Here is a 19,984-nt window from a genome sequence, read left to right on the forward strand (position 1 = left end):
GTGAACCAAAAGGAAAAATGCTTTGCTTTGTTGAGTGATTACCAGATACATTGGAAAGTAGGTTTTAGGCACCTAAAGGCACTTATTAGCTCTTAAGAGCTAATTTCTTGCATGGAAACAATTTTTTTTTTTAATGGAAATATATGCATACACTCAAATTTAAATTTCTTACCTTCATTCTGCCAGTAACTTTTCTTAAACGTGTATCCTGTGCACATTTTATTAATTTTTTCTTTTTGGGATCCTTATTGTTTTCCAGTAAGAAAATGACCTATCCAGTGTTGAAAGAATTAAAGAGACTTTATAATCTTACTCATATGTTTAACAGTTTTCCTTAAAAATCAGCTGCATGTTTTTTCACTTCTGTGCACTGATTAACCCTGCCTGCCTTGAAACTTCCCCTGAACTTGGAGATGGGTGATACACGTCCCGTTTTCTGGCTCTGACTATCCTGCTTTATCTTTAACTTGTTTGTGACATTATTCTAAATTCTTTGCTTTCAGCAGAGCCTAAAAAATGTGAGACAGATTCTTCAGTCCAATCTTCATCTATCTCAGAGAAAAATTCATGCAAAAGGAATAAAAGGTTTGTGTATGGCTGATAGTTTTTGTTTCTCAGTAGTTTCTCAATAATGCTTTCAAGGAATTTTGGACTGGTGGCAACTACAGATAAATAGTATGATTATTACTGTGGTAGTCTGAGAATATAAAGTAAACAAACACTGGCAGGGGTAGGCCATTCTTTTTACTAGCCTTCAGATCTTATTTGAAAATGCAATATTTATGGTCACTGATAACGTGATGATGAGGGTTGTGGCTGAGACTGTGTAACTGAAATTAATCTGTTTTGTAACTGAAGCCAGAGTCTCCCTCTGAAAACCTTAGACTATTTAATTTTGAGAGATGAAAGTCATTTTCTTAAAACTAAAGACAGTTTACTTAGAGGGAGAGCCTGTGTGGAAGTTTTAATGGGTTGTTTTTGTTTTTTTTTATATCACTCAAACACTGGTTCTGATGTCTCTTGGGAATCAGTTAATGTTTCTGTATGAAACTATCCTTAAATCAGAAAAATGTTAAATGAAATCCTAATTTATGTATTGCAATAGTAACGACAAAGGAGTGTCAAATCATTTAAACAGAGCATGGAGAGTGCCTTCCCTTGCTAGATAGGAACACTTTGTTTAGTATCCTTGAAAGCCGACAATTATGTAATGAAGGGGTTTTGAAGTCAAATTTTTAAATAAGTTTAAAATGTTTCACAGAGTGGCTGCATAATGCTAAGTGAAACTTGATTTGTGTGTCAGAGAGACTGGACAAAAGGAGTAACTTGATTAAGAAGTTTCTTTGCACACTAGTGATACATTTTACCTTCCTAAGAAAAATTAAATGTTGCTGTCACAAGGAAAATTACATAATGTGCTTTGAAATCAGATAAAATTTCCAATGGTCTGAAAACTTACTAGATTTCAAAGTAAACTCTGAGAGAGTGTTCACTTAAATTTTGGTTACTTAAGAGTGCATTTTAATTTTTTACTTGTTTGAATGTTTGCAGACAGAGATATGGAGTCCCCAGCAGTGATTCCCTTTCCAGTTCTGATGATGATGATGATGAGGAGGATTTTGAAATACCGAACAAGAAGAGAAATATAAGGAGGTTAATGAAATTATAGAATAGGGGAGGGAGGAGTGTATCTGGGAGGACTTTGCATATGCCTAACTATGAAGTGTTGCCATCTCCATCTTGTACCCTTTCTAAATTGGGGCAATATTTAATCATACCTGTTGGTATTGACAACTGTACTTGGAGTTTCTAAAACTGGATTTCTGGAACTGACTTTTAATAAGAAATTTGATTTCTAGGTGAGAGTGGGAGGAAATTTAGAGATAGACGCTTTGATGTATTCTCTTGATGTAGAACTTCACTGCTTCTGTGCTTTAGCATTGTTTTTTCAAAACAAAATTTCTACAAGAGAAAATGTTCTAAGTAGGGGAAATAGATTTTGTTACTTAACAAATGCTCTAGAGATATTAATTTAATAACATTCCAACAAATGAGAGTCTAACAAATTTTCAGCCTGACATCTTTCAGATGTGTATCTTCTGGCACACACATACCAAAGTTCCCAGGAGTTGTGATCAGCCTTTATAATGTTAACACCCACTAAAGTAAGTGTTCTCCTGGGTTGTAACTTTTTGAACATAAAAGCTAAAACTATTTGAAAGATGTCAGTGTGTTTGAGAGGGGGAGAAATTCTTCCATCATACTAATCAAGGTCAGTGCATGGTTTCCACATATTGTTCTAAGCTTGTATTCCTATATGTGCTGTGTTGACTGGCTTGGATATTCATAAGTGCTATTGTTAAAATAATTAACTCAATTTAATGTCTGGAGTGACCATTTTCCTTTATCTACTCATAGCCATTAAATGTAAAACACTGGAATGAAGATTTACCTATTTAGGAAGTTCATGCTGATTTATAAGGTCTTCTGCATTCACTTGCTATCATTAGAAAATCAAAAATCTTCTATCTGCATTGTAAGTTAGAAAGCACATTTTTTCCTTAATTCGAATCAGATCTCTTCTGGTCAGCTTTCAGAAGTTTGCCTCAACGGGGGTTGACAAGGATACCGTGAAAATTGAAGGAAGTCTGGCTGGTGTGGAGCACATGCAAATAGATGGTTCAGTAAGTATTTTTGATTCATCGTGGCAGTAAGATGTTTGCAGTATTTATGAAAGCTTCCAGTAATGGGCCATCTACAACTCTCTTGGTTTGCAGCTTTCTCTCAAGCAATCAAGCTTCTCATGGAACCTTATCAAGGCTGAAGCTTTCTTTAACACACAAAATATGTTCTGTTGACTTTAGGTACAATTTGATGCCGTGGGTGGTCTTTCTGACCACATTTCATCTTTAAAAGAGATGGTCATTTTTCCATTGCTTTATCCTGAAATCTTTGAGAGATTGAAAATTGAACCTCCAAGGTAACAGATACTGTGTTAATTAAACTCTAAGTTCTAATTTACCTATTTTCAGGAGAATTCAACTGGGGCACCAATATGTTTTAATGCTTCAAAATTCTCAGCAGTGCTGATTTTATTTTTTTAACAGTAGTAAAATGTAATTTAAAAAAAAAATTGGTGGAATCCAGTATATATGTAGATCCAAAGATTTATTGTATGGTGAGACCATCCTTTCAAAATGTCTTGCCTTTCAAAGGTGGAGTTGGGGATTTTTTCTTTAAAGCTCTATATGGAAGTGGACTTGATTGGTTTGTAAGCAGCAAATACTTTCTACTTGAAGTCAAATGTTTATTTAGCAAAAGTCCACTTGTCTCTGCCGCCAGCTCTTTTTTTTGTTTTTTAAGTTCTCAGGTATTAGTTTTACAACTGATAGGATATGCAACTCAAAACTTCTAGTGTTTGTTTTGCTTGAGCTAAAATTAGAATCTGTCCTCTTTGTACACAGCTAAGTGGCTTCTGTGTTCAAAAAAAATTTAAAAATCAGTGATTTAATTGTTAGCTGTATATATTCTTGGTCAACAAAACTCAGTCATGGCATATTGAACTAGGACCTAAAATTCTTTGCCTTCAGTAACTTCAAGAGTATTTCAAAATAGAAAGAAAATATTTCTGTGCTTTGCTTCTTAATTCATTGAAATTCTTTTTTGAAGCAGCAGTGTACTGGCTTTTCTAGTTGATGTAAATGCAGAAATGCAGAATATCTTTCCAGCTTTAGAATACTTCTTCCTTTATTACCAGCAAAGGGAATTCCAGTAACTCAAAATTTTTCAAAGGACAATCAAATGTTTTACTATAAAATCTTGCCTTATATGTAAACAAGAATGAATATGGAGTGCATCATTGAAAAATGAATAATTCCTAAGTTAGCCTAGTCTCAGATTCTGCACTGGAAGCTTGCTCTTGTTTGGCTCCAATCACCCGTGCTGGATTGTCAGAAGTTTTGAAAGTGTCTTTTTGGAATGCTGCAAGTTTTTAATCAAGGTTTTGTACTTCTGCATTATCCTCTTTACTGATTTTGTTTGCTTCCTTGAAGAACTGTGTAGGAAAGCTTTTGACTTTGCTCATACTTCAGTTGTTGCTGCTATCTTATCCATGAGGTGTTTTGTTTAGGAGAGCAGAGTTGTGTGTTTTAAGGATGGGGTTTGTAATAGGTGCTTTTCCATGTTTTTTTCCTATGTGAATTTTTTTTACTTTTTTTTTTTTAAATTGCAGAGGCTGTCTATTCTATGGCCCTCCAGGGACGGGAAAGACACTGCTTGCTCGTGCACTTGCTAATGAATGCAGTCAAGGTAACACGAGAGTAACCTTTTTTATGAAAAAAGGTGCTGAGTGCCTGAGTAAATGGATAGGAGAATCTGAACGACAGCTTCGTTTATTATTTGAGCAGGTAAGGTTGAAATGTGCCATGTGTTCTGAGTTGGAATTAATATTCTATGGTCTACAACATGTTTTTTCAGCTCCTTTCACTGAAATGGGATTGCCACTGTTTCCTTTTTCAGTAAAGTTTTAGAGGCTTGGGATCTTGAGATGTATTGGGAAAGGTCAGTAAAGGAAATAAGAAAATCCCGCAAAGCACCACCACTACTACCCCCTCTTCCCCAAAACAACAAACCCAAAAACCTCCCAAAAATTCTCAAAAAACATTTCAAGAAGTAAGAGGGGCTGGCTTAAGATTAGAGGGAAAGAGATGCAAGCTGAAAGCATGGTCATTTAGACTGGTAACAGAGGGTTGCGTCCAGAACCTGTAACTCAGCTGAGTCCTGTCTCTATTCTTGTGGTTGCCAGGTAGATGTAAAAAACTATTGGTGTGGTTTGTTTCTTGTCACCCAGTCTCCTTGGGTTGACATTAGGCTGCTGTCTTCGGTTACTTGTGCCACTTTACTGTGTTAGCTCAATTAACAGAGTCTGAAAAATCTAGTTAGTGCCTTTCCAAATGTGATCTTTTTTCATGTATTTTCTCTTCAAATAGGGCTGTTTTCCTGATGTCAGTATTCCTGTGTTTTCATTGTAGGCCTACAAGATGCGACCTTCAATTATTTTCTTTGATGAGATTGATGCTTTGGCTCCCGTACGGTCCGATAAACAAGACCAAATTCATAGGTAGAACATGTTTTATATTTGCATAGAAGCTGCTTGATCTTTGTGAAAAAAAAGATGGCAATTTATTTAACTTCAAGTGATGTATGTATTCATTTTTGTTGAAAATTAGTAATTCCGTGCAATTGAATCTCAGAGATTTTTAAACAGTAATTGAAAACAATTTGCTGAGCTTGATATCAGCAAAATGTCTGTATTACCTTATCTGTATTTTATTATGACTTAAAATGAGTCTTCTGCTGAACAGCATATCATCAATAAAAACTTGTCCTTTTTGAGTGATCATTGGACAAGGTTATGTGTAACTGAAGAAAATTTATTAAGCCAGTAAATGAAAACCATATTTTTCTGTTAGCTCTGTTGTGGGGACACTTCTGGCACTTATGGATGGCTTAGCCAGCAGAGGAGAGGTTGTGGTAATAGGAGCCACCAACAGACTGGATTCTATAGATCCTGCTTTACGAAGACCTGGGCGCTTTGAACGAGAATTCCGCTTCAGTTTGCCAAACAAAGAGGTCAGAACTTCCACTCAGCCTTAGGCTTATGTTGCAAAGTCCATCTTTCAAACAAACCTCTGTAATATAGCAGCATTGTGCAGCAGCACAAGTTTCCATCCATAGTGTACAGCTTGGACAAAATCTGTAGGGACACAAAAAGGGATATCTGGAGAAATTGCACTGTACTGTTCATGGCAGACCTGGCACTGAATATATATGATTAGGGTGATTTCAGTAAGTAGTTAATTCTCTAGTTAGCTTTGATTTCTCTGTGACTGGTGAAGAAAATGAGATGTTGATAACTGAAATGTTTAAGAAAGAATGGGTATATTAATTAGTTATAAACTACCCCTTTATATCATCTTGGAAATATATATATATCATCTTGAAAATAAAAGAAAGGGTGAGGGAATTCCTCCTTGGTAGCAAAAACTTTGATCAAGGCAGATGTTAGAGCAAATTAAGTATGTTGGGATCTTACTGGAAGTTATTGACAGGGACTTGGACAAAGATGTGAAGGATACTGCACAGGTGCAGGGCTTGGGAAGCTTCTAGTTCAATGACAGTAGTTAAGCAATATAAAAATGGATATTTAGCAACCAAAAAATATCGAAGGGGGTAAGATAGCATGCAAAACTGAAGACCTCTTTTTTGTATTTTCTCTTTGGCTGTCTCTGATATTTCTTACCCTGCTTGGAAAAAGGATAAAAAGGCTTATTGAAATGAAAGCTGGTAAAAGTGCACAAACGTTTTTCTCCAATTTTCATCTGCTCTCAGGAGCAGTAGATCAGGTGTCATTAAAAAGATACAATACATGATTCCCTACTATGGTAGAGTTCTAGAAGTCTGCTGTAATTAATCTCTGTACCAAGAAATACTTCATGAAATTTTGCTAAATTTGAGAGATTTTTCTTTGATGAAAAAAAAATTTCTGTTTGCAGATATGGATTTTGCAATGCTTTTTTTATAATCATTAGGTCTTAAATGTGGAAAAACTCACTTTTATGGAAAATGTAAATGCCTTTCACTTTACTGCAGCCCCCAGCAAGAGTTTAATGTAACAAGTTCAGAAGCAGACAGTGTATTAGTAACTACCTTTAAAATACTAAAAGATTAAGCAGATAAGGAAAATATTTGTATTGGTAGACGGGGTTTTGTGGGTTTGTGTTGTCATTGTTCTTTTAAGAGAAAACTTAGGGCAAGCTGACATGCAACTGTTTTCAGGCAAGAAAAGAAATTTTCAAAATTCACACACGTGACTGGAACCCAAAGCCGTCAGACAACTTACTTGAAGTACTGGCTGAAGAATGTGTTGGTGAGTTTGAAAACATTGTGGGTTACAACATGTGACTTGAGTCCTAGGGAACCTGAGCTTGTTCCAGGCAGTACTCAAGCTCTTGTACCTTGTGGCAGATAGAGGCAGTGAGAAGGCATTTGGCATGTGAGAAAATTTAGGCACAGCTTTCAATTTTCTCTTTGTCTCTCAAAACATTGAATGGGTTTGGGACATCTTTCCCAGGGACAAAGTTTTGACCAGCAGGCTGCTACCTAAGTGCAGGATATCAGGCTGTGAGCTGTGTAACAACTTTCCTGTTCTGTGTAACTCAGTACAGTAACTCTTTAAATTATCTGTTAGCCTGGTAATATTTGGCTGCATGAAAGTCTTTCAGTGTTGCACTTTAGAAGTAATGGTATTGAATTCTGTTTTGAGATTGACATAACATTTGATTCTTGTTTTGTTTATTAGGATACTGTGGTGCTGATATTAAAGCCTTATGTGCTGAAACTGGTCTCTGTGCTTTGCGGCATCGCTATCCTCAGCTATATCAAAGCAGAGAGAGACTGCAGATAAACATGGATTCAGTTAAAATAAAAGCAAATTATTTTTCCATTGCTATGATGAAGACTGTTCCAGCTTCACAGAGGGTCGTGCCTTCTCCTGGGAGAGCACTATCAGCTATTTCAAAGCCACTGTTAGAAAACACACTGGAAAGGATTTTACAAACCTTGCAGAGAGTATTTCCCCATGCAGAGCTTGCACTAAAGAGAGACCACCATCAAGGTATAACATCTACATCCACTTGTTTAAAAATCTGCCAGAGCAAAAGCTTGTGATCTGTGCAATCAACATACACAAACGTACTCAGCTGAACTGGCAGCACAATTTTATACTTTGTGTGTGCTCAGTGCAGGGTGGGAGCTGTGAGTGACTTGCAAAGGCAGTCAAGAACTGTGCATTCTTTGCTGGAGCACCTATTTCTGACAGGAGTTAACACCACATTTATCACTTGTAGAGAGGAATCTTTAAATTATTAGCACCTCTTTTCAAATAAATGCTTAAAGAAGGAAAAATGTTTTTCAGGTATCTGGGAACTACATAATTTGCTTGTAACCATCTTTATTCTAAGGAGAAAAACTCAAAAGTTTTTGTCAACAGAGAGATAATACCTGATGCAAATCATGTGACATAGGACAGCTTTGTAGAGACTTGTGCATTCTCCTTTGATTTGTGGTAGAATGAACTCTTCAGAAAACAGCATTCAAATGATGAAATACAAGAGAATTATTTTGCAGCACTGGTTTTGAAGATGTATGAGTACAAGAGAGAGATGGACTATACAGGAAAGTTAACAAACCTCTCTTCTCTTTAAATCCTATTTTAGGAAATTATGTGGTTGACAGTGATGAGGAGTCACCATCAATCTCTGAAGAGAAGCCGAGTCATGAAACACCTGATTGCAAAAAGGCAGAATTCCGCAATTTCAGCAGGTACATTTGTCCCTGTCATGGCTCTGTTTAATATGGCTGAGTGTGTAAACTGTTTTGGTGTGAGGGATGCTAGATGAAGGATTTGAAAGTGTGTGTGGGGGGGCTGATAAATATTTGCCAGACTTAAGTGTTAAGGTTCAACTGGTTACTTCTGTTCTGAGTACACTACCCTGACCCATCAAACTGAACTGTTTTGTGGGTATTTGGCTGGACAGTCCCACTGTGGGATTTAAGAGCTGTTACTTAACCCAGACAAAAGAGTAGAAGACATGCCGGAGACTGGCAGGATTTCTAGCAGAGGCAGAGTGCCAGTTTGTGAGAAAATAGGCTTTGATAGTCTTCCTGTTCATGAACTAGTTTATAATTTTGTGGAACAGGGAGAATATTTACAAAACAAAGTGCATAGGAAAAAGCTTTAATGTCTGTTTTCCTATTCATCACTCATTTTTAAACTAGTTTTCTTCTTATTATTGCTGTAGAAATCCTCGTGACCATCCAACATCTTACAGGCCACGGTTCTTACTAATTGAAGAGCCAGGATCTGGGCAAGCTTCTGATTTGGCAGCTGCAGTAATACATTCTCTGGAAAAGTTTCCAATTTATACACTAGATACACCAACTTTGTTTGCTAGCACATCACCAGATGAAACATGTGTACAGGTAGCTTTTTTTCTCATTAATCTCATAGGATTAGTGTATAAACTAGTGAAGTAAGCAAAAATCATTGTCAGTATTTAAGTGTCCTGATTCAAATGTGCAGCTTTGTTTACTTTTGTCTAAAAATCCACTTTTCTGATGGAATGATGCCACTTAAGGATTTTATACATTTTTCCATTTGAAATGTAACAGGGAGAATATTACTAGCAGCTCAGGAAGATGAGAAGTGCTGCTAATAAACTACTCTATGTGGCAAGAAATCCTTCAGGTCTCATGTGGGATTTAGAAAGTGTTTTTGTTACTTCTAAAGACTCTGTGCTACCAGTAGATGGCTCTGCATCCACCTCACAGCATGTCAATTCATATTCTGTAGTCTCTTTTTTAATTATGTTTGTAGGGCAGACAAGGTTTTGAGGAAAATAATTCTTTTGTTTGTTTGGTTTGTTTTTTTTTTTACATATACATTTACAGCTTTTACTGCTGCAGTACTTGCAGCAAAAGTGTTAAAATTCATGGAGTACTTAGATTTGTCTCATGTTGAGTTTTCATTAACTAGGAAAAGGAAATATAAGCAGTTTAGTGCTGTTTTGCTTATTTACTTTTGGGCAGTAAACCCACTTTTTTGGCATCACTACATTAAAATATTTTGATCTCTAGTAGCAGCATTTGAGAGCTGTACATGTTAGAGCAGACATACTATGTGATTGGATACTCATTTGTCACATAAAAGGAGCAAGTCCTTTGCATATTGTTAATCTGAAATGTTGCATGGGGACATTTGTTGTGTGAAAGGACTGTTCCACACCCTTCATGCAGTAGATATGTGTTGTCTTCTGTGATTGAGGTGCCATCTGTTGGCAGTGGCTTGTGGCTTTCCAAAGCCCACCTTTGGTAATGAGAGGCAGTGAGTGATTTAGCTCTTCAGACAGTCTAAGGACTGGTTACCTCTTAGAAAATGTGCTTGAAGTTATGAATTATAGCCAGGCATCTTATGCTGTATTAACCCTCATCTTTTCACATAGGCCTTTGTTTGTTCAGACTGTTCTTCAGGGTGTGTGTCCCTACTGAACTGAAAATAGTGTCGATGCATCTGTGTAGTGATTTCTCCAAGCCACTACACCTTTCTGAAGAGTTAGCTTTGGTTTTTTTTCAGGCACACCACTACATTAGCTGAGTTCATAGGCTCTTTAGGAGTTACCTTATACCTCAGTAGTTTTGAAATCAGGCAGAGATTCAGGTCTGTTTCTGTCTGCATAAAAATGTCTACATTTGAATCAAAGTGAAAATTTTACCTCATTATTATGGACTCATTTATTGATCTGTCTTGATGTCTTGCCTTTATACCTCCTATTTCATAATATAATTTGACTGATTTGTAGTTATTTAGTAGTCTGTTCTACATGATGTAGTTTTCTTATCCAAGCTTTCATTTTACCAGTTGATGCGAGAAGCTCAAAGATCAGCACCGAGTATCCTATATGTCCCACAAATTCCCTCATGGTGGGACACTGTTGGACCTACACTGAGATCTGTTTTTATAGCACTACTGCAGAGCATCCCAAGGTTTACTCCAGTTTTACTCCTTGCAACATCTAATGTACAACTGAGAGATCTCCCAGAAGAGGTATTTCAGTCAATAGTATTCTTCCTTCATTACTCAATTTCTTGTTAATTTATAACTCCCTGAAGCATTAGAGTTACATGCCACTCTTAAGCAAATTCAAAGTTATTACTCAGGCATCCAAACCCAGTCCCTTAAAACTTGCTAAGACTAAACAATGCTGAAAGCAATTGCCTAAAGTGTTTTCTGAGTAGAGATTGACTTTGACCCAACTTTGTTGCCCTTCTCACATACTCAAGCTTACTTTATTAGACAGATGTATGGACTTGCTTCAGACAATGATTTTCATGGTTTCAGGATGGTTAGGTGTGTCCTTTGTGAAGAATGTGGTGCTTGAAAGGTAGCTAGGAAAAAATCCCTGTTTTTCTGGAAACATTTTATCTGAAAAGTCAGAGGTATTTTTGCTGAAAAAATACAGAGGTCACACTGTTAATGATGGAATGTTATTTCAAATTTAAATTATCTTTTAATAAATTGAATTACTTTCTTCATCTGGGTGAAAATGTAACAAATTAGAAAGCTAAGTTGCTGTTTACGCAACTTGGAAATAAATTTTTAGGTGTATTCTTTAACAAAATTCTTCAAGAGGACATGCTGAGCTTTGTAGACATGTGACAGTGTGCATTAAAGGAAGGTGTTCAAAATGTGACTGTGTTGCTCTGATTGTTTTGTCTCAGTAACAGAAGTTTTCATACTGTTAATAAGTGCCTTTTAAAACAAGGATTGAAATCCCTTCCATACTTTCTGGTAGTAGAAATTGAAAAATGGAATACAATTGGAAGTATTCAAATTGAGACACTTCATTTAAATTAATTAAAAATAAAATTAGAGAAGGCCCAAACACCTTTGTAGCTGCCGTAAAGATTCAAGCCAGAGGACAGCAAGGCACATAAATGCAAAATAAGCACCCTTGGGGGTGGTGAATCCCCAGTCATCCTTTTCTCAGTTGTTTAGCACAAAGTTTCTTCCTGGAACATAAAATCTAGAAGGTGATCCTTAGAGAAGGCATTTTGAATTGCCGTGCTATAAAAACCTAGTCTTTTAAGGCCACGAAGATAACTTTTCATTCATAGTCTTATCCAGATAAGTATTCAGTTTAATGCAGAGAGGTACTCATCTTTTTTGGAACAGAATATAAGAAGTTTGCATGGCCCTCTATAACTGAAGTATATTTTCTCTTCATGTTTTAGATAAAAACATTGTTTAATAATGAATATGAAGAAGTTTTCAGAATCCCGCGTCCTACCTGTGTTGAGAGAAGACATTTTTTTGAGGACTTAGTTATGAAGCAAGCTGCTCAACCTCCTGCATTAAAAAACAAGACAAGTGAGGAAATATTCTGCATATAAAACTTTATTAACTCTAGGTTAACCACTAATACAGTATTTGCTTTGGTGATAATTTTCTATCAATCATTTTTAATGTGCTTGTGTATGAGTACCATCAATTAACTTCAATTTTCTGATTCAATTAAGCTTGCTGGCCTTTGGAAGTCCTGCCTGTAGCACCATCACCACCACCTCGAAAACTGACAGAAGAAGAAATAAGACAGATAGAAGAGCAGGAAGAGGATACATTGTGTGAACTTAGGATTTATTTAAGAGATGTGGCTGAAAGACTTGTCATTGACAAACGTTTCAAAGCATTTACAAAGCCCATTGACTCAGAGGAGGTTATTATTGACTTATAATACCATTAGAACTGTGTGTATTCATAATTCCTCTGTGTTTATGTTTCTTGGTGTTTTTGTGCTCTTTCTTGGAAGGTTTATCTTTGGTGCTAGGACTGTACTATTCTAATTTTCCAAGAAGGAAGTGAATTTTGCTTTTACTTGACTCCTTGAGGTTCTCAAATGTTTATTATTTGAGTATTCATTGAGAGCACTATGTTCTTTCTAAAAGGTCTTTAAAATTTTAGATTATTTTAGTTAGAAGTAATCTACAAGGATGATCTAGTCCAAGTGCCAGTTACACCGAATGCCAACACAATTTGCCTGTGGAAGGGCTTGGATACATAGATGTGGTACAGCACTAAAAAGCAGAGAGATCACTTTATATTTTCAAAAAGTATGTATAGGGCCATTTAAATAAAGTCTAAAGCTCTTTGATTAATTATCAATAGTTTCTGTGACAACAGGAGTAGAAGCAGCAGTTTGTCAAATAAATTTTTAGATGCTATTCTCAGTTTCATCTGGGGCTTTCCTCAGTACATAATCAACTATAAGGGCTGTATGGTTTTCTTTCTAGCTCCCGTACACTTCCCATTGAATTTATTGAATAAATCTAAGCCAGGGACATGTACTTCAAAGTCAAGTTGTAGTTTTAAGATAGCTTTGCATTTTGGAAATGTCCCATTCCCCTAAGCATCCACTCACTTGTCTTCTCCTTTCCTTGTAGTTTCCAAGATGTGAATAACCTACTAACACATACATGTCCTCATCTAAAGTAGTCATTAGGCTCATTTTAAGCTCTGAGTAAAGAAATCAACATCTCTGGGTCCATTTATCTCATTCTAGAGTAGATGTTTAGGACAGGTGCTTCAAAGGTGGAAATCCTGCAGATTTTTTCTTGCTGCTAACAGCAAAGAAAATCCAAGGTTGTATTACTGAGAAAGGTATCTCTGCTGTGATTTTCTGAAAGGAAGTGAAATGAATCCTGCCAATTCCTCTCTCTGCTTCACACACACTTCTGACCACCACGCTTCTTCCCCCTCTCCTGGTCTGTCTCTTCAAAGACACCTGAAATACATTTTCAATTTTCAAGAAGCTGATTGGTTATTTTCTGCATCTTTGAGGGTGTTATAAATATTTGGGGCTCTTAAGAACTACTTTATATGACTTTATGAACATGATTAATTTTTGTGGGTTAAATCTCTGAGCATGCATATTTAATTTGTAGGCACCCAGTTACAAGGCTGCTATTAAACGTCCGATGGACCTCTCGACAGTTCTCTCTAAGATAGACATGCACCAGTACTTAACTGCAAGAGATTTTCTAAAGGACATCGATCTAATCCGTAGCAATGCTTTAAAGTACAAACCAAACAGAGGGCCTGCAGGTGAGGGTGGATTTTTTAGCCTTAATTTGGAAAAAATTCAGATGTATAAATTGATAGATTTTATCTGTGAAAATGGAGTAATCCCACAGTGGATATGGGATCAAATAATTTTAGACCACCCCATTAGATAATTTTAAACAAACCCAGACAGCATTTCTTGCCAGGTTGTAAATGTTTTAGCATTAGATAGATTGTTTGGGCATGGAATTGTAATAGATGTGTTGATTAGTAACTAGTACTTTTTCTTAAATATTTAACCTTTCTGTTTTTATGCTGAAAATACTGACTAAGATAACCTTTCAGAACCTGCCTATGAAAAAAATAGTCTACTATGACTGGTAGAAAATACTCAGTTCTGGCTGTAAAATTTCAGATCACCTGAGGCACAAAGCTTGTATTTTGAGTGATACTGCATATTCCATAGTGAGGCATGAAATGGATGAAGGTTTTGAGCAACGCTGCCAAAGAATTAAAGAATCTCGTAAGGAAAGAGGTACGTTTTTTGGTGATGATTTTAAGACTTGTCTCATGCTTTGTAACCAGCCACACAAGACACAATTCTTTGTTTTGCGGCTATAAGAAAGCAGACCCAAAATTTAACAAAAATGGAAGATGCCTGCAGCGCCTGTGGACACCAGTACCTCCTGCTCTAATGACAAGTTACATTTTATTCAGACTTTCTTGGAGAAGATGCTAAAGTCACTGGTACCTTACTTGTTCCTGTGGCCTAAAAGCAGGTTCCTGTGATGCTTGGTTCTTCATGCCAGAGACATTGAATTTTTCATTATGCTGCTTCAAATTATGGGGTAAATCCTGAGGTCATTCATTCAGTATGGTTATGAATTCAAAATGCACTGGCTGCATGACATCATAAGAGACTGCCTTGATGGCCCAACTGACATTTAATGTCCATCTTAAAGTCCAAAACATTGTCTGTGGCTGTTTTGAATATTCAGCTAGTTTTCAGTTACTTGAAACAGTGTTTTCCCCTTCCCTGCCTATAATATATCTAATAGAAAACTGATCTCATTAACTTGCAGCCTTTTTTCTAGACACATGTAGGGAGATGGTACTGAAACTCCTCTGGTTATTTTCATTGCAAGATGCTGCTGCTGTGTTTTGAAGAAAGAACTGCTTTGGAAATGTTTTGGATTCCTTTTTTTTTGGTATCTCTTTGTAGATAAGTTGAAAAGAAAATGGAAAATGAAGGAAGACTCTTCAAGTATCGCAGTAAAGAGGGCGAATGTTCAGTTTGCATCCTCCCAGGACAGTCCTATGGAAGGACATGAAAATGTACTTCAAGGACAACAGAAGAATGGGACAGAAAATGAAAGCGAGAGAGAGACCCTTGTGGCTAAATCCCGTGCTGAAGAAAAAAGTGTCGTGCTTCCTGAATGTTCAGACTTAAGAGAGGAGAGTGAAATGCCGGATTGCCAAATATCCAAAACTTCTGAAGATGCAGGTTTGAATGGTAAGTAAAAGGTCAAACAGGTAATTTAGCTCCTTTTTGTTCTTGAGGAGTGTTACACGATTTATTAGGTTTTAGCCTTCCTGAATTTCATTTTGTTGGTTCTTTTGTCTCTCTCAAATCAACACACAGTGTTCCTTGCATAATGATGCTGCTTCTCTAGTTATGCTGGCTACAGTCATGGTTTTGTGCAGTGGCTGGTTTTCTTTGATTCTGCAGATTGTTTTTTAAATGGTACCAAATGGTACAAGATACTGGTACAAGTATCTTCCCAGTAATAAGCAGCCTAAGTGTAAACTGCACTGCTGTACTTAAAGCAGTGTGGACCCAGAGACCCCTGTGGAATAGAAGAATTATGTCCTAATATTTGAAATGTAAGATGTGTAGATATGTTTCCTAACCTAAAATACTGTTTTTTAAGACCATGTTTGTTTTTTTTAACTTCAGGTTTACTGTGCAGTGTTGTAGTGACAGCATGAATATTTTTTCTAAGTTTTACCTTGCCTTTTTTCTCTAGTGCTTTTTTTTCATGTCCGAGTTGCTAGTTTTTACAGAGCAAAACTAGAAAGATAGAAGTCAAGCATTTCTCAGTAAAAAAATTGGTAACAGTTCTGTCTCTCTTATTGCAGAGGGCTACTGTTTTCCAAGTACAGGATACTTCACTGATACTGTATCCCAGATAATGAGAAATCCTGATTTAAAAAATGTGTGTAATTCCAGATTCACAAGTACATCATACAACTTATGTGGGACATTCTCAGGTGGATGAGCAACCACGAGTATATGACGGGAAAGAAAAGAATATTCACGCACGGGAGGTGTTTGTGAATTACTCTGAGCTCAGAGTAAGTCTAATTTCAATTTTGTTAATACTGAAGTAGGATGTTTTCTTGCTACCTGTACAGTTGTCAATTAAGTCACTCGTTAACCAATGCCAATTCAAACAATTCATAGCTTGAAATAATTCAGCCTGTAGTGACTGTTGTTTCCACAGCTGGTGTAGATGCGTGCTCTTGCTTTTGGTGAACTGAATTTTCAGAGACTGTTCTCTTCCTAATTTCCAATGTAAAAGGGCCTGTTAAATTCTAAGATAGCCCCCTGTCAACCTGCTACTGCTGTTAGTTAGCAGTTTTAATGATGGACTGGAGAGATGGGTATTTTGGTTTGCTGTTTACATGTTTTCATTAATTAAGAACTAGAAAAGGACCTTGGTTTTAGCAGTGATGACTTTAAACCTGAAATTAGAAAGTTGGCCAAAAGATCTAGATATCAATAGATAAAATACTAACATCTGCTTTTCTCAAATGCTTTCAAAATTCAGTGCCAAAAATTACAGTGTTACACGATTTTTTCAGGTCCCTGTAGGATAGAAGTTGTTATCCTGGGGAATAGTTGCGGAAAGGATCAAACATGGGCCTAGCTGCAGGGGGAAAAAGAAGTTCTTTTGCATGAACTGGAGAGGGTAGAAGAATGACCAGTTCTTCAGGGAATATAACTGTGAGAAAAAATCAGGAAATTGCTAGGTTGAAGTCCTGGAGGTTGTTCAAAGCAGAGGAAGCTGCTGTTTGCCTGCCATGATGAGAAAAGAAGTATTATTTAGTTGTTTCCCTTATGTGGGGAGAAAACCCCCTTTGGTAAAAGGGCTCATCAGCACAATTTCTGTCACATTTTTAAGTGTTGATCTGGACTGTGGAGGTTAAATTCACTTTCCAAAATGGCTTCCTAAGGAAGCAAATTTCAGTGGGTTGTGTTGTTCATGTCTGCTTTTATATTTAAAGAAGCTACATAGGTTTTTCTAGAATCTGGATGCTAATGACATGTAATCTGAAGTTATTGTCTACTGACTGGAGAAGTGGTAGGGTAGAGCCTTTACAGATATTTCTGCTCATATGTTTCAACTGTGAGGAGAGAGCCACGGTCATGAAACACGTCTTTCAGAAGACTTGTTTCCTTAACATGAGTGTCACTGGAATTCTGGTACTACTTGTACCAGAGAGCCCCTCCAAAATGGAGCTGCTTGGTTTTGTATGGGGTTTTTGTTTGGTTGATTTTGCTTTTTTTCTTGGAAGTTTCTTTTGGATATGTGTTTGATATTCGGCATAGAACTCAAATCTTGCAGTAGCTGATCTAAGGGAGGCTGAGTCTGATGGCAAGCAGTTATGAGGCAGTAATATTTTTGTTTGGTGTGGCTGCTCTCTTCAGCCACATTTGTATAGCCTCCCACAACAAACAGCTACTGAGGAGCTGCAGCAGTGCTGCTGCTAGCTTCTTATTAGTGTTGCTTTCCCCAGATTACCACATTCACATCTTTGGTAACACAAGGAACTTTGTGAGAGATTGGTAATTTCCTACAGACTGCTCTGGTAGTTCATCCACTCTTGAGTTGAAAGGTAGGAGCTGACTGATGTTAGTCACAGTACAGATTCAGCTCATGGGTAGAGGTAAGCAACTAAGGATGCTTCTGCTTCCATCTGGCACAGCTCTGTCTGGAAGATCTGTAGGCTTGTTTCTGAAAACACATTTTCCATGATCCTGTATTGCATTTCTAGTGAAATCCAACCATGACTTCCCCATGTGTGACAAAGTGGATCGTGTCATTCCCTTCTGTTCTTGAAGTAGTTGATTAGCAGATATGACCACTGATGCCAAATAGTGATGAGTATGAAAATACTTTCTGAAATGTAAGCCTTTTCTCTGGAAATTGTGGAATATTAATTTGCTTCCTCCAGTTAAATCTTTTGAGACATGTAATCAGTTTTCTGACATGCCACTTCTATTTAGCAATATAGGAAAGTAGGATGTATCTTGTGCTATTCTGAATTGTCATTTCCATTTTTTTGCTTCAGCAAGTGCTGGATTTGGTCATTGTTGCAACTGAGAATGTCAGTATATCTCGCATGGAAAGACTATATGCTCTTCTTAGCCAGTGCATTTACCGACATCGGGAAGATGACGACAAAACTGAATTAGTGAAGGTAAATTTTTTGTCCTGTAGCCCTTTCTGTCACATGCTATTTTACATGAGTGTGCATGTTATGTTTATGTATGTGTGCACTGTGAACATCACGCTTACTTGGCATTACACTTTACAGCTCAGTTGCCTGTTTCACAAGGCTTTCATTTCAGCCCGGAAGAAATTTATCCATATTGCAAAACCATTGTTGTATGTAGCATAATTGTTGGCAGTTTCAGCAGGAAAAGGCTTGAAGACAATGGGTCCACCCACTCAGGCCTCTCAAACCAGTTAACCTCAGTCTGTCAGTAGTTTTCTCCAGAAGCCTTTCAGGGGTGGGAGGCTGTGAAAGGAGGGTGCATTTCTCAGTGTGTCGCTTCCACTTTCTCCCCTTGCAGGCAGGCACACATGGTAATGCTTGTATAGTAGTCATTCCATTATTGGAAAGAAATTTATGAAGCATAACAAGAATTCCAGACTTTTTTCTAGTCTCACCAGATTTTCTTTTTAACTAGCATGGCTCAAGCATCTTTAATTTGACAAATGGTGATTTTTCTGCCTATGATAGTTTGCTAATGAGTCAAATTCTCTAATCTTTGCCTCTAAGAGAGGATTTCTGAGTTGTCAGAACTAGACAGAAATCTTCCACAGGCACCCATGGTCCCAGTTGGGCATTCCCAGTATTGAGTTCATTAAGATATGTTGGATATTCAATCTTCAGCTTCAAGGCCCTTGAATCCATTTGTCTTTCAGATGCTCATGTCTGAGAATAGATAAAATTCTTTATGCCTCTCAGTCTGCCTTAAAAAAAAATGAGCAAGCCAATGCTCTTTGGCCCTGGTCATCTCAATTTCTTCTTCCACATCTGATAAAGAGTTAGAACAGACTCTCTTCTGATTGTGCAGGCCATTCCTGAAAAATGCACTCACCCTTCTCTCATCTAGCATAATGATGTGGTTTAGTATGAAAAGGGACCTGTTTATGTTATCTCAGTGTTTTTGAGCTTTTGTGACTGGACTTGATTTTTTTGTTTTCTACTTCTACCTTAACCTTAAGAAGCAAACACGGTTCTCTTGCTTGGTTCACACTGTGACTCCTAATTTGTCTTTTTTTCTTGTTAGGCAATGAAGAAAGAAATTTCAACGTTAAGTTATCTGTGATACTTGCCTTCAGTATATTCTAATGCTGATGTACTTCTCCCAAATGGAAAAAATTATGTTTAGTGTCTCAGTAATTGCAGCAACTATAGAACCAAGACTAGAAGAAAGAAACTTCTTTTTCCATATGAAGGAAGCCAGACATAGCCTCCACTCTGACTATGGATCATCCCCTTGCACACTGGGGGAAAGAGCCCACTTCATGACAACGATGTTTTCTTTCCATGGAAACAGTGTGAAATTCTTCTAGAGGGTCCTGATTCTGACTCCTGATGTTGTCACAAAGAGTCCAAATATTTTTGTCACTGTAAGATGTGGGAACTGAATTTTTTTTTTTCCTTTCATTTCTTCCTCTTATTTCTAGTGAAGAGAAGTGAGCTGGGAGTTTCTGGGTTCTGCACCTTGGACTCAGAAACCCTGTTTGTGTGTGCAGACTGGAGAATGAGGTGCTAGAAAGCAGTTGCACCAAAAAGGACCTGGGTCCTGGTTGATGGTTGAATCTGAGTCAGCAGATCCCTGGCAGCCAGGAGGGCCTGACCCTGGGGTGTATCAGGCACAGCATAGCCAACTGAGCAAGGGAGGGGATTGTCCCGCTCTGCTCTGCTCTGGGATGGCCTTGAGTTGTGTGTGCAGTGTTGGGATCCTCAATATAAAAAAAGACACTAAACTATTAAAGAGTGTCCAAAGGA

General features: G+C 37.3%; 1 protein-coding gene across 1 annotated transcript; it reads left to right on the top strand.

The window, feature by feature from the left end:
* The first annotated feature begins 803 nt into the window (after nucleotides 1-803).
* LOC102103354 (ATPase family AAA domain-containing protein 2-like) lies at nucleotides 804-19,298 on the top strand. Its single transcript, XM_088064839.1, has 16 exons — nucleotides 804-826; nucleotides 1,552-1,653; nucleotides 2,576-2,684; nucleotides 2,865-2,980; nucleotides 4,232-4,406; nucleotides 5,031-5,119; nucleotides 5,472-5,631; nucleotides 6,838-6,928; nucleotides 7,361-7,675; nucleotides 8,277-8,382; nucleotides 8,862-9,042; nucleotides 10,478-10,663; nucleotides 11,851-11,986; nucleotides 15,906-16,030; nucleotides 18,032-18,160; nucleotides 19,260-19,298. The coding sequence occupies exons 1-16, from the start codon at nucleotides 804-806 to the stop codon at nucleotides 19,296-19,298; spliced, it is 2,082 nt and encodes a 693-aa protein (XP_087920965.1).
* The last annotated feature ends 686 nt before the right edge of the window (nucleotides 19,299-19,984 follow it).

This window comes from Pseudopodoces humilis, chromosome 1 (assembly GCF_049639895.1).
Source record: "Pseudopodoces humilis isolate 2021_Gansu_Grassland_sample_001 chromosome 1, ASM4963989v1, whole genome shotgun sequence".
Lineage (NCBI taxonomy): Eukaryota > Metazoa > Chordata > Aves > Passeriformes > Paridae > Pseudopodoces > Pseudopodoces humilis.